Here is a 13,241-nt window from a genome sequence, read left to right as displayed (position 1 = left end):
AAGCCATTAAAAGCTAGTGTCTGTTGGGTTGGCGCCTGTAGCTCAGGGGCTAGAGTGTCAGCCACAAACACAGAGGCTGGTTTTGAACCTGGCCCAGGGCCTGTCAAAGAACAATGACAACTGAACAATTACAACTACAACCAAAAAAATAAAATAGCTGGACGTTGGGGCGGGTGCCTATAGTCCCAGCTACTTGGGGGGAGGCTGAGGCAAGAGAATCGCTTAAGCCCAAGAGTTTGAGGTTACTGTGAGCTGTTACGCCATGGTACTCTACCAAGGGTGACTTAGTGAGACTCTGTCTCAAAAAAACAAACAAACAAAACCAAAAACTAAAAACCCAGTTTTGGTTAAAAATTAGAGATTGGCTTAGTTGTGAGAGCAGAAGGCAGACCAATGGTATAAAGTTTGAGTTTGATCTCTTCAGATGGGACTATATTTTTGTAGGTAATATTGTAGCAGACCTCTTGAGAGGTTGACATTGAGAATGGGAGTCAAAATTCAAATTGGGAAAAGAAATGCCTATGAAGGAAAAATCAGAAATGAATATATGTTGTGTGACAAAGATAAATGACCAGAGATGAGACAGGACTGAATATTATGCTGGAGAGAATTTTGGAAGAGGCTGCAAAAATAAGCTGGGTACCCTCCATATGGGGCTGACTTGCTAAGCCACTCTGGCCTGGGAAGGAGACTACAGAGGTGTTTTGGCCTCGCCCTAGATATATTGATACCACTTGGGTTCTACTATGCTCTATGTTTTGCAACTTGGAATATTTTTTACTTAGAGAAATTAGAAAAAAAAAAAAAAAAAGAACAGAAGGATGTAACAAGTTACTTTTTTCTCTTCCCTTGTAGCAAAAAAATAAAAATAACTCAGGAAACTTAATCTTGTATCTCAAAGAATTATCTAGCACAGTATTTGAATATCAACCATCACCCATTGGGAAAAGGTTGTTTTTGTTTGTTTGCTTTTACCCATCTGGTGGTAGATTTAATTTATTTTATTAGAAAATGGTATTTTGCTTATTAATAAAAAATATTCACTCAGATTGCGAAGAAAGCAATTATTGTTGTCTGTAACTGCATTCTACTTTGTGATGTGATGGCCACATTGTAATTTCTTCCTACCTGGTGCTATTTATTATCCCTTAGAAAAATGATATTACTGGGGTAGAGAGCATAGTAAGTGCTGAATCTCCTTCCATTTCTATGTCTGTCTAAGCATTTTGGGGAAATCCCTCTTTAATGCTGCTACATTCCTTATTGGTCTCATTGCCAATCTCAAGCAAGATTTTCTTGCTGTTTTATCAGAAAAAGCAGTAGTATCAGCTTTTCTTCCACTTGAGCTGCTTACGCCTGAAACTTCCTAAGTTTAACTTATTATTGATGATTTCCAAAAAGCTGTAATAACAAAACAGAGAAAAGATTTTTGATTTATGAATGGAAGGCTTATTTTGGCTTTTGAATATTTAGCAAATTAAGATCTTGCCTACAAATTTCTAGTTAACAATTACGATGAAAAAATAATATCCCATGTTTACTTACCTCTATAAGCTTACAAGTCAAGTTCTCATACGTTTGTTTCTGTATGTATGTTCTGACATTTCCGTGAGGTAGTCCAGGCAGGTGGTGCCATTGCTAGCTGGCGGATGGAGCATTATGGACCACATGGTTCATAAGTAGCAGAGCTAAATCCCAGGCTTCCATCTCTCTGTTTAACCTGGTCTCTCTTTCCAAAGTGCTAGGAGGCACTTGGGATAATTGTTAAAACTCTCTCTCTTTTAAGATGTTCCTTTTGGCTGGCAGTTGGCCAAAGCCATAACCTTTTCTATCATATTAAGCTGTTTTAAAAAGTACTGATAGGTGGATGCAATAATTAGTTTAAAGTTTTATTTATTTATTTATTTATTTTTTGACCTTCACTTCTTCTTGCAGCAACTAAGGAAAGTGTCTTGGCATTTGTGACGTGAAAACCAAGGTGAAGGCTGGACCTGGTAGCTCATGCCTGTAACACTAGCATTTTGAGAGGCTGAGTCCAGAGGATCACTTGAGACCAGGACTTCATGACTAGCCTGGTCAAGATATCGAGACCCCCTATCTTTATAAAAAATAAAAATAAAAAATTAGCAAGGCATGTTGGTCAGCACCTATGTTCTAGCTACTTGGAAGGCTAAGGCAGGAGAATGACGTAAACCCAGGATTTCAAGGCTATAGTGAGCTATGATCTCACTACTGCACTCTGCCCTGGGAAATAGGGCAAGATATGGTCTCTTTAAACAACAACAAAAGTGAAGAATATGTTTGGGGGGAATAAAACTGATTCATTTACTGCCACAATGACAATGTTCAAATAAATTTTAATGTGTAATAACTCCTTCCTGATATTGTTAATTCTTCTGCTTGTTGTCCTCTTTTCTGTGCTTTTTCTTATCTCTAAAATAGGCATTGATGTGTCTGCATCATGGAAGTTTAGAACTAACACATAAAGAACTTAGCAAAGCACTCAAGACAAAATACCAAGGCAATAAATTATTTTCCTTTTCCCTTAAAAAGAGGACTTGTCCACAAGAAATAAATTCTGAATGGGGAGCCCTTGAAAGCCTGTAGGAGGCTGAGACCCCCAGGAAGCAGATCCTGAGATGGAGATAAGCTGGCAGGGTGTTTATCAGGAAGTACTCTTGGGGTTCATCCCTGCAGAAGGGAAAGAAGGGAACAGGCCTTGGCAGAGGAAGAGGCTGACCTGTGCTGCAGGCCAAGTGACTCTTCAGAGCTGTAGCAAGTTAACATTGCCAGGGCCGACCTGCACTGAATGGATGTAAGCTGCCCTGGGAAGGGGCCCTGATCCTGAGCAAAGCAGCTTTCTTCAGCCGAGGCCATGCCAGAAGTGGGCTGGCAGCTGAGAACTGTTTACCCCAGAGCTCCCAACAACAAGGAGAGTAAGTCATTCATTTCTGGAAAGGTGGTGTGTTACTGCAGCCACCACCTTTGCCCTTGCCTGGTGACCAAACGGGTGTGAGTGAGTCAAGCTCCAGGAAGTTCTGCAGTCCTTGGTAGAGCTCTTCTCTTCACAGCTGAAGATAGCAATGTATTCCCAGGCGGCACCTGTAATATGTCAGAAACATACATGTACGTTTTATCCAGCATGCTGCTTTTATTTTTCAAAGGCCAGATGGGAGTTGTGGGACATGTCTCAAAGGCTGACTTGGTAATTGTGGCATAAGAATACAGTCCTGCAGTAGTGTGATGTCCTGCACACATCTGTGCCCCTGGGGTGTGCCTGCAGGGCATGTGATGCCTCTGGGCTCACTCCATTACTGGAATAAAGATGGATCCCAAACACATGGCAGGTCTGAGGACCAGAAGAGGGAGCACAGCGTTTCATCATGAGGGCAGAGCCCACCTCATGTCCTCCTCCTACATTTCCTTTGATTCCCTTTTTTCAGTGTCTCTGGGATGCCTGCTCCCACAGGCCTGTTGTCACACTGATAGCCACTTGGGAGTTCTTTGAAATTGGGAATCACCACCTTGCTCCTAACTTTATCTTGTGGAGGGAGGGGACAGAAGTGATCAAGGGGTAAGACTGCTCCATCCTGCACTTCAAAGTGACAGTACCAATGGAAATTTCCAAATGACTTCTGGTCTGTTTCCCTTTAAGCCCCGTCCCAGATAGTTATACAAAAGACAGTGCTTTGAATAGACTATCAATTTGATACTTTATGTTTCCCTACATGGGGGTTTTCTCTTCCTCCACAGTTCATCATTTCCTGAAATAAAGTTATCTAAAAAGAATTTAGTTTTCTTCAAACTGCTTTTCCTTTCTCTATTTTCTCCAAATTTTATCCGGATTCTTCAGAAATTCTCCCTTTTTCTCCCCTTTCTCTTTGTGAGCCTCTGAGATGATCCTCATAAAAGCTGGTAAACCTTGGCATACGTACTGCCTGGGCCAACCAGAGTCGAATGTGAAATGAGCATGGACATAGGAAAGAGCCAGTTTTAAATGTCATCAGAGGGACATAAAATTCCTTTAGATGTCCACATGCCAGTGCCTGCTTCATCACTTTGAGCACCAGTGTTCAAGATTTCACAGCTGTCTCACAGAAGAGAATTTTATATTTAATTTCTGGTGCAGTCATAGCTCATTTCTGCTGTGAAAACAGCAGTTTCCTTGTGGTATTAAATAGAATTCTGGGGCATAACCTCAGAACATGAGAAAAGTAGTTTCATGTTCTGTGTTGTAAGCAGTCAGCTCATAAGTGACCTTTTAGACCACAACCTGTTCATGATTTGGAGACCTTCTTACCAGAAAGATGAAGCTAAAATTCTGACATGGAGAGATGAGTTTTCCTTCTTTTGTGTCACAAGGGGCAAAGCATTTTCATTATTTTTTTCCAGCATTATGTTCCATTCATCTTTGATTGTCAGCTTGTAAAGGGCAAGGGAAGCGTCTGCTGGGCCTGAAATGAATTGTGGCAAATGGAATCATGGTAAATTTTATTTTGACAATGATGATGAAGAACGTGTCATTGTCTGCGATTCAGAGGTACATGGTTAACTTATTTTTTTATAATAAATTTTAATAATTTGTGTTGATTTTAAATTTTAAAGTCATGAAACCCTATGATTGAATTTCTGTGTACTAAGTTTAAAAGTTTTAAAATACACATCTGTTCTTTGCATGAGCAAGTAGCACCGTTGAAACTAAGAAATCAGTCCCTTTTTTTAACCGCACCATTTTGCTTTCTTTTTACCTTCCTCATAGAAAATTAGAAGTTGTATTTAAGACTCAGCGGGTAGGGCGCCGGTCCCATATGCCGGAGGTGGCGGGTTCAAACCCAGCCCCGGCCAAATTAAAAAAAAAAAAAAAAAAGAATGTTTCTCACAGCTGTTTAATGTTTAATAAGCTGTCAATAGATGCTAAACTGATATTTTATAAACACATGACACTTTTAGTGATAACAGGTATCTGGTTACGGCATCCATTTCCAAATGATTATGTTACAAAGTTAGTGCTTTTACCTTATATATTTTTTAAGGACTTGAATTTTTGTTAACCCTGATACATTTTTATTAACCCTGATAAATTTTTACCTAGTGGCAAATGTGCAGGGATGCACACACCACCATACTATAGCACATTCATACATGCTCTTTAAAACCGTACTGTTGGTGCCCTTATAACTAAAACAATAGTACTGAACACTTATGGTCCTACCAAGGATTCATTCCCTGTGATCCTTTCTATAGCTACGAATGTACAATTTATAAAAAACTGTTAAAATTATATGAAAACAAACAAGAAAAGGAAATCAAGAAATCAAGACAATGTGTAGTCATGTTTAGTAAACCCCAGTATCATTTTGGGGGAAAATGCCCCTAAAAAGTATACAGTGAGCAGACTTTGCATGAAGAGATAACTACTTTACAATAACTGGTAATGAAATGAATTTCAACTGTAGGTAGTTTTATGGAAAAACATTGGCGCAGAACTGTCTTTCTCTTTCGTAACCTGTAGCCTAAATATCTTCCCTGAATGAGCACTCTTCTGACTATTCGTTAGTACACAGGAAAGTGGAGTTATTTGTCTAACTCAAAGATCGAGATCTCCAATATGATGTGACATTAAATACTTACTGCTTAGGTATTTTAGTTATGAGAAGTGTCCTTGAGGTTTTATGAATCCATTAAAACCTGGGTATCATTTCTCAGTGGCTTCATTCATTCACTCATTCCATATATTTGTTCATTCATGTCCTCAGATACTTGTATTGGGTTTTGAAAAATGAATGAGAAATAGTTTATCTTCTCAAGTAGAAAGACACAGGTAAACAAAGTGCTATAATATTTTGTGGTACCATACTCTATTTGAAGAAAGATGAGAGACTAATTGATTCCATATGGACCCAAGGATGGAGAAGGGGAAAAGCATCAGGATATCTCCTAACCTTGGAGCTAAGCCCTAAATTAAGGCTGCTGTGTAGTTAGTTTCCACTGTAGGATGGGTGGTGAAGGCAACCTTCTAGAAAGGGAATAACATATGTGAAAGCACTGAGATCTGCAGAAGAGAGCTTGATAAGACATTGGGATGGCTGAGCATAGAGAGTGGGTGAAGAGGTGGATGGGGTATGAGCCTGGGCAAGTAGAAGAGCAGTTGGTGAGAGCCTTATACGAGATGCTGAGAGCAGACCATCTCTTCTGCTTTATCAGACAGGTGCTGCAGGTGGGGACAGATGTTCATTTGATCACAGGCAGTGACTAAACAGACTAAGCTGGTGTGGGGACAGAGTCCTTTGGTAAGGATTGTGCTGTGTCACTGCTGAACTAAAAGGCTCTTCCAGACTCAGAATTGCAGGCTGACAGGGATCTTTCGGTTCACCTCTTTTAGTTCCTTTGTTTTGTGGAGGAGCATTTGAACACTAGGGAGATTAGAGAATTTATTAGCTTACCTTGAATAGTTATTAACTATTACATAGCTGAAGAGTAAAATCAGAACTTATCCACACAGACTGGTTGGATAGGGGAGGACATAATGCAAGGCTATGACCCAGCTAAACACAATTTTAAGCAGCTCACATGAATTAGGAAGTTTTCACAGGTAATATAGTTTGGTTCTTAGAATATTGAGTGACCTCTTAACAATGATATTCCCCATAATATGAACTTGCCTGTTTGAGACCAGAGCATTTAACAGTAATGGCCATGCCCCACCCTCATTCACTCAGAGATTATTTACTGAGTTCAAAGTGTGTGTCAGCCTCTGTGCTGAATTGGGTAGATAGTTAGGAACTAAAACCAATATAGTCCTTCCATCCTTGGAACTTAACAGTCTATTGCAGGAACCACTATTCAAAAACTTGCACCAAAAAAAGGTATGATTAAGTGTTATATGGTGCTATGAGTGCATGTAAAATGGGTTGAGGTGATGTGCATCAAGGAAGGCTTCCCTGAGGAAGTGACCATTCGATCAATATCTGAAGGATAAGTAGCAGTTAACTTGGGAAGGAGGGAAAGGAAGACTGTTCTTTGCAAGTGGTCAAGTATGTGCACAATTTGCTGTAGGAAAGAATATATTGAGGGAGGAATTGATTGAAGGTCATAGTGATGGGAGTACAGAGGTGAGGCTCAGGATGAGACCAGAAGAAGGACAGGGCCTTACAGGTTGAGGTTGTGATTATCGTATATTCTCAGAGCTTTTTATTTATTTAGGAGGAAGATGACATCATCAAATCTGTATCTTGAAAAGATCTTTTTGTTGTGTGAGGAATGGGTTGGAGAGAAACCTGTGCATAGACGTGTTAGGAGACTATGAAAGAAGACGTTGGGAGTGGACGGACATGCTGACAAAGTGGCTTTGTGAGATACTTGAAAGAAGATCAGTTCTGCATGGTGATGGACTGGCTGGGTGCATGAGGGTTTGTGAGGCTGAGCCCTGGGTAATTCATGGATGTGAATCTAGTTTGAAGACATCTTTTAAGCTCCATGGCAGCATGAAAGAAGAAGAAAATGATTGACATCTTTAAGCTGTTGTCCAACACTGTGTGATATATTTTAGTACCTTTTTCTTCTTAAAGAATTAAATATAAGAAAAGAAAGATAATTTTCCTGATGTCCTATGAAAAGAAACATTAAGTATACATGTGACAGAATCACATTGTAGACATTGGGTTGAGAACGGATAACCATGGAGACAGAACTCCTAGAAGGTGTGCAGTGGCCTTGTTGAGAGGGCCAAAGAAAGCCACCCAGGACTAGAGAATAAAGTAGGACTGATATTTTGGAGTGGGGGATTAGGAGAGAGAGAATAGCTCAGATTTGGTTGCAGGGTGAGGGGAGATAATGAATTCAGTTGAAGGCGCCCTAAGTTTTAGGTGCTTAGGCTTGTTAATAGAGATATACAAGAGGGAAGTTTGTGTTAGGAGTGCAGGGCACAGATCAGGACTGAGAGTTGGAAAGTCACTTATCAACAGGTGATTCTGGAAGACCTCTCTCCATATAGGGAGAATGAGCATGGATAGAAGAGGAAAAGTACAGTTTAAACAACCGAGGTGTTTATTAAGTGACTGAAATATACCAGAGAGTTTAGTAGGTTATTTCATAGAGGTGCCTTATATAAGTCTTCCATTACCTTATGCAATATCTTTATTCTTAACCCCATTTGCCCAACGAGGTAAGGGAGATTCTGAGAGGTTGGTATCTTGACCAAGGTCACATAGGTAACGAGTGGTAAGATCAATTCAAGTCTATGGTCATTCTGCCAAGCTTAATGCCAGCCTTTATGCTTCAGCATCTTGAAGAAGGAACCCTGGATAACACTAACTTTTAAGAGAAGGGCTGAGGAAGAAGGTCTAGAGAAGATTGGAGGGTGTGAGAGAAACAGTAGACGGTTCAAGAGAGGACAGATTCCTGAAAGGCAAGCTGAATGTAGGCATGGTGCGGGGACCAAAGACTTTAGTAGAGCAGTTTTAGAACCGTGAAGGCTGGATTGTACAGCCAAGGCAAGAAGGAAGGTGAAGAAATGAAAGTCAGGAGTGCTACTGCTGTGTTCAAGAAGGTAGAGAGGGAAGGAGAGGGCACCCAGCCCCGAGTGTAGGAGAGCGCTCTGAGTGGTGAGAGCTACATGCAGAATGGTGTTGGGAAGTCTATGCACTGAGACCTCTGAGAGAACAGTCAGCAGTGCACTGTGTTGAACCAGCAGGGTTGTGAGAATTTAGGTAACTTCATGAGGGTAGAAAGGCAATTCTGGGTGCAAGTTTGTTTTGAAATCTTTAAAATTATAATCAAGCTACCATCTGTTCAGTTATTGATCCCTTATAAGAAGAGGTCTCTGAAAGTTATATGAAATAATCTGTCAAGATGTTTAGACTCTTATTTTTCAAGCAAACATCTTCTTGCACGTCATGTGGTATTTATGGTTATACTTAGAAAATGGCATCATAAATTAGTGCTTGTCTAAAATGTTCTTAATTTTCTATGTAGTTATTTTCATCCATCTCATGTACTTTGGGTTGTGTTCTGTGTCCTACATTTTGATCTCTACTGTTAATTTTGTTTTGAGATCATAAAAGGGCTTAAGGCATCTCTAAAAGCCCATTACTTACTGGCTGAGTTGATTTTTGACAGGTGCATGTGTTCCTCAGGTTTTTTATTTTTTTCATGTATATATTAATGCACTTATGGGGTAAATGCGCTGATTTTATATACAATTTGGAATGCTTATATCAAACTAATTAATATATCCTTCACCTCATTTACTTAACACAATAATTTTTACACTTAATAGATTAGACACGTTACCCTTGCTACATACACCACAGGTGTGGTCCCACCATTTACCCTCCCTCCATCAAACCTCCTCCCTCCCCTCCATCCCTTTCCTCTTCCCTCCTTCATCTTAGGCTAATTGTAAATTGGTTTCAAACTAGTACTGAGTACATTGAATACTTTTTCTTCCATTCTTGAGATACTTTACTAGACCTGCCATTCAATCCTGTAATTCCTCAGGTTTTTAAAAATACGTTCCCAATAGCAGCAATAACATATTCGGGAGATTAGGATTATATCTAAATCTCATTCTCTGAAGTGAGTAAGAGTTAAGATTCACTTCTAAAATGTTGATCTTTTAAAAATTATTTTCTTTTGATGTGAATTGCTAATTGATTTCAGTGTGCATAGTACTTCACAAGAGATGTCTTTTGTGTGTTGAAATGCGTTTTTTAAAATTTCTCCATCCTTGCCTCATTTTTGACTCAAGTGTTACTATCCAGTGGGAGAATCACTAAGCTTAATTCTTTCTATAATTCTTGGAGTTGGCTGCGGAAGACTAATCTATGCACACTTCTCTCTGTAGGTTTTACTTACTAGTCCTGCCCCACCCTGTGAAATGTTTTAGAAACCAATTAATATAAGCCATTAATCCATAATTAATTGTGATCTCCCCATCCCAGATGATATGAGGGCCAAGGCATATGGGAATTACCATTGTGTCTCTGTGTTTAGTCCTAGGGACGAGTCTAGTCATTATCAAATAGAATGTCAGCATTGAATACTACATAAGAAAATTGCCTTTATGCTACATACTGTGCTGGTAATAGTGAGTAAATAGATGTAATCCCCTCTCTGGAGAAGCTTAAGATCTACCAAAAGGAAATCTGCTTCAAGTAATATAGAAGAAAAGTAAATCAACCTCAAAAATGAGGAAGATTCACGTATATACTCATTGTTTTTTGCTGAATACATATTCATTTACTACCACGGACCAGGAATCTGGATTGGGGGAGTGAATATAGATAGCAGTGAACAAGAGTGACCCAGTCCCTGATGAAGGTCTCAGGCAATACTTTTGTTTACATGGTACTGGGTGGTAGTCTTTGTATTTTTATATTGTTTTAGTAAATTCTAGATCTTTGAAATACATATTTTTATATTTTAAAATTTTTAATTATTATGGGTACATATAGTTGTATATCCTTATAAGGTACTGTAAAGCGTATTTATAATCCTTATTTGACTAAGAAGTTGGTAAAACATATATATATATACTTTTAATATACTTTATATACTTTAAGTATATATATATATATATATACTTAATGATTTTCTTAAAAATATATATAAAATTTAACCTATGACAGAAGATTCTGGCTACCAAACTGTATTTCTTCTTCACATTCATTTTTGCCAGTCATTAACATTTTTAGTAAGCAGTATAAGGTATGGTATGAGGGCCATAAAATACAATAAAATTTCCTATGTTGTTACCAGATGCATTTTGTCTGTAATGTAATGAACACGATTGTCATCGTATGTTCTGTGTCTTTTTTTTTTTTACAGTTATTGCCAGTTTTCGAGGAACCATCCCGTATGGCCTGTCATTGGAAATAGGAGATACAGTTCAGATCCTGGAGAAGTGTGATGGTGAGTTGCCCAGGGGGTGTTGCTTGAGGTTGTATGAACAACCTCCTCAGCACAGGACTGTTCATGAGGTTTACAGATTCTGTCCTTGTCTCGGTCCTTGGGATGTTTTCAGAAGTCATAGAAAATCATTTTTGACAAAGCTTGTACCTTGAATATTCAATAAATGATTAAGAGAAAAGCATCTTTTGGTTATTCTTAAGTTGATTGCATTTTTTTCTAATATTATTTACTGATAGTTGCTAGATGCCAATAGATTGTCAATAGAAAGCAATTGAAGCTATTATATTTGTGAGAATTTATGACTCGGTGCCAAACTAGAAGGCATGTCTCAGAACCCTAAGGGTCCCATTGATCCTCCCAGGACAGGAAGAAATGGAAGGTCAGAGCAGAAATGTCTTCCCTAGTTTGGGTAACCTGAAGCATTTAGGAGGGGGCTGGCCCAGGCCAGCTCTGCTATAACCTGTAATCTTTCTTCCCCTAAATTTGGAATAAAATTCTTCAATACTTTTGAAATTTTAGTGGTATATTTATATGATTGTTATTCATTTTGTAGCAGATAACTCATTAAAGGTACCTTATATGTTCTTTAATGTATTCATTCCTGTTCCATGAAACATTATTAAACTCTACTCCTTAAAAAGATTTCAGTACTCTTTTTTACTTATTAATAAAATGACATTTAATGCCCCATCAATATGTCTAAAAATATCCAGTTTTTTATTTTTTTTTCCTCTTAAAAGGTTTTCTTTATGGGGATTTTATAATACGATAACATTCTATTGTATCAAGTTCATATAGATTAAATTATATTCCCCTAAACAGAAATACTACATTTAATTACAACCTGCATTAGATGGTGGTGAAATATGAATGTTTATTCTGTGTACTATAATTTATACTTTAAAAAATACTTTTAAAAATACAATAAAATTTCCTGTGGTGTTACCAGATGCATTTTGTCTATTTCTACTTGGTATATAGATAAATATAAAATTTATTTTGAATTGGGGCATAAAAATGGGCTCCATATCTAATGGATGCTATTTTGTAATCTAAAAACTTTATGTATGATATTAGACAGAGACTTATTAGTGACATTTTTGCAATTCTCAAAAAGTTTTGGTTTCTGTTAGAATAATTATTGATAAATGGATATACCTATATTTCTTGGATTTGTCTTTATGGAATCTAATAAACCCTGAGATATAGAGATTCTGATTTTTTAATTCATTTTATTCTCTTCAGAGTAAAATGATTTTAAAACTGTTAGGGATATATTTTATAATATATCTTTTCAAGAAAATACACTATGAAGAACAAAAATGTATAAATACAAAGCTCAAATATTTGCTTTTAAAACTCCAAGTAGTAAAAAAATTCAGTTAGAACATTTATTATATAGTAAAATATTTTTTACCAGTAAACAAAATGGCTTGTACAGTTGAAAAAAATATTAGCTGAAAATAATACCTTTAACACATACCTTTAAACAGGCTATGTGTTAATCATAAGTTTATATATGTACACACATACATGAATAATATTTGTTTTAAACTATAAAAAGATGGGTGGCGCCTGTGGCTCAAGGAGTAAACTATAAAAAGACATGCTCACCTTTAAGGATGGTGCTATAAAATTGATTCAGAGTAGCTTGGAGCTTAAGTAGAGTATATAATCCAAAATCTCCAGTGGGTACCTAAACTGTAGATGGTACCAAACCCTGTGAACACTATAGTAGACCTGCGATAAGCTGAGCTCAAGGGAGTATATAGCAAGCTGGTCAACATGCAACGGTGGTCAACATAAGGAACTAGGCCAGCTGTACTGATACATACACGTGGTGCATGTCCAGACTATGAAAATTCTGTCAATTTATAGAGGGAGGCCAATGTAGGGAGGTACAACTATGGAGGTTCTACTATATGGTTTTCCTATGCATACATACCTGTCAAAAAATGTGATGTGTAAATTAAGCACAATAGGAGATTAAAAATAACTATTAATAATGAAATAGAATAATTATAGCCATATTCTTTCAACAGTTTCATGGGTAGAAAATTCATTCTTACCAAGATCATAGCAACCTTAGCATATGGTTTTTCCCCTTTCCTTATTAAGTTGATTATTTTCATCTTTTCACTGAAAGCATTTTATAGCTTCTTTTCAGCTTATCCAAGTAGCCAGCATCACTACTCTTGCGCTTTAGGACCATGTTTAAGTAAAATAAGGGTAACTTGAACCCAATCACTGCAATATAGAATAGCTGAGAGGGGGACCACATGACTCACAGGCAGGTACCGTGGCCAGCATGGATCTGTTGCACAAAGGAA

At 37.8% G+C, this 13,241-nt stretch overlaps 1 protein-coding gene across 4 annotated transcripts in view; it reads left to right on the top strand.

The window, feature by feature from the left end:
• Positions 1–13,241, top strand: part of DOCK4 (dedicator of cytokinesis 4) — a 471,167-nt gene that overhangs the window by 189,781 nt on the left and 268,145 nt on the right. For all 4 annotated transcript variants that reach the window (XM_053609306.1, XM_053609304.1, XM_053609303.1 and 1 more), the window contains exon 2: positions 10,828–10,911. In XM_053609306.1, the coding sequence (XP_053465281.1) occupies positions 10,828–10,911 (84 nt within the window). The remainder of the gene's footprint in view (positions 1–10,827; positions 10,912–13,241) is intronic.

This window comes from Nycticebus coucang, chromosome 11 (assembly GCF_027406575.1).
Source record: "Nycticebus coucang isolate mNycCou1 chromosome 11, mNycCou1.pri, whole genome shotgun sequence".
Classification (NCBI taxonomy): Eukaryota; Metazoa; Chordata; class Mammalia; order Primates; family Lorisidae; genus Nycticebus; species Nycticebus coucang.
This window is presented reverse-complemented; position numbering and strand designations above follow the sequence as displayed.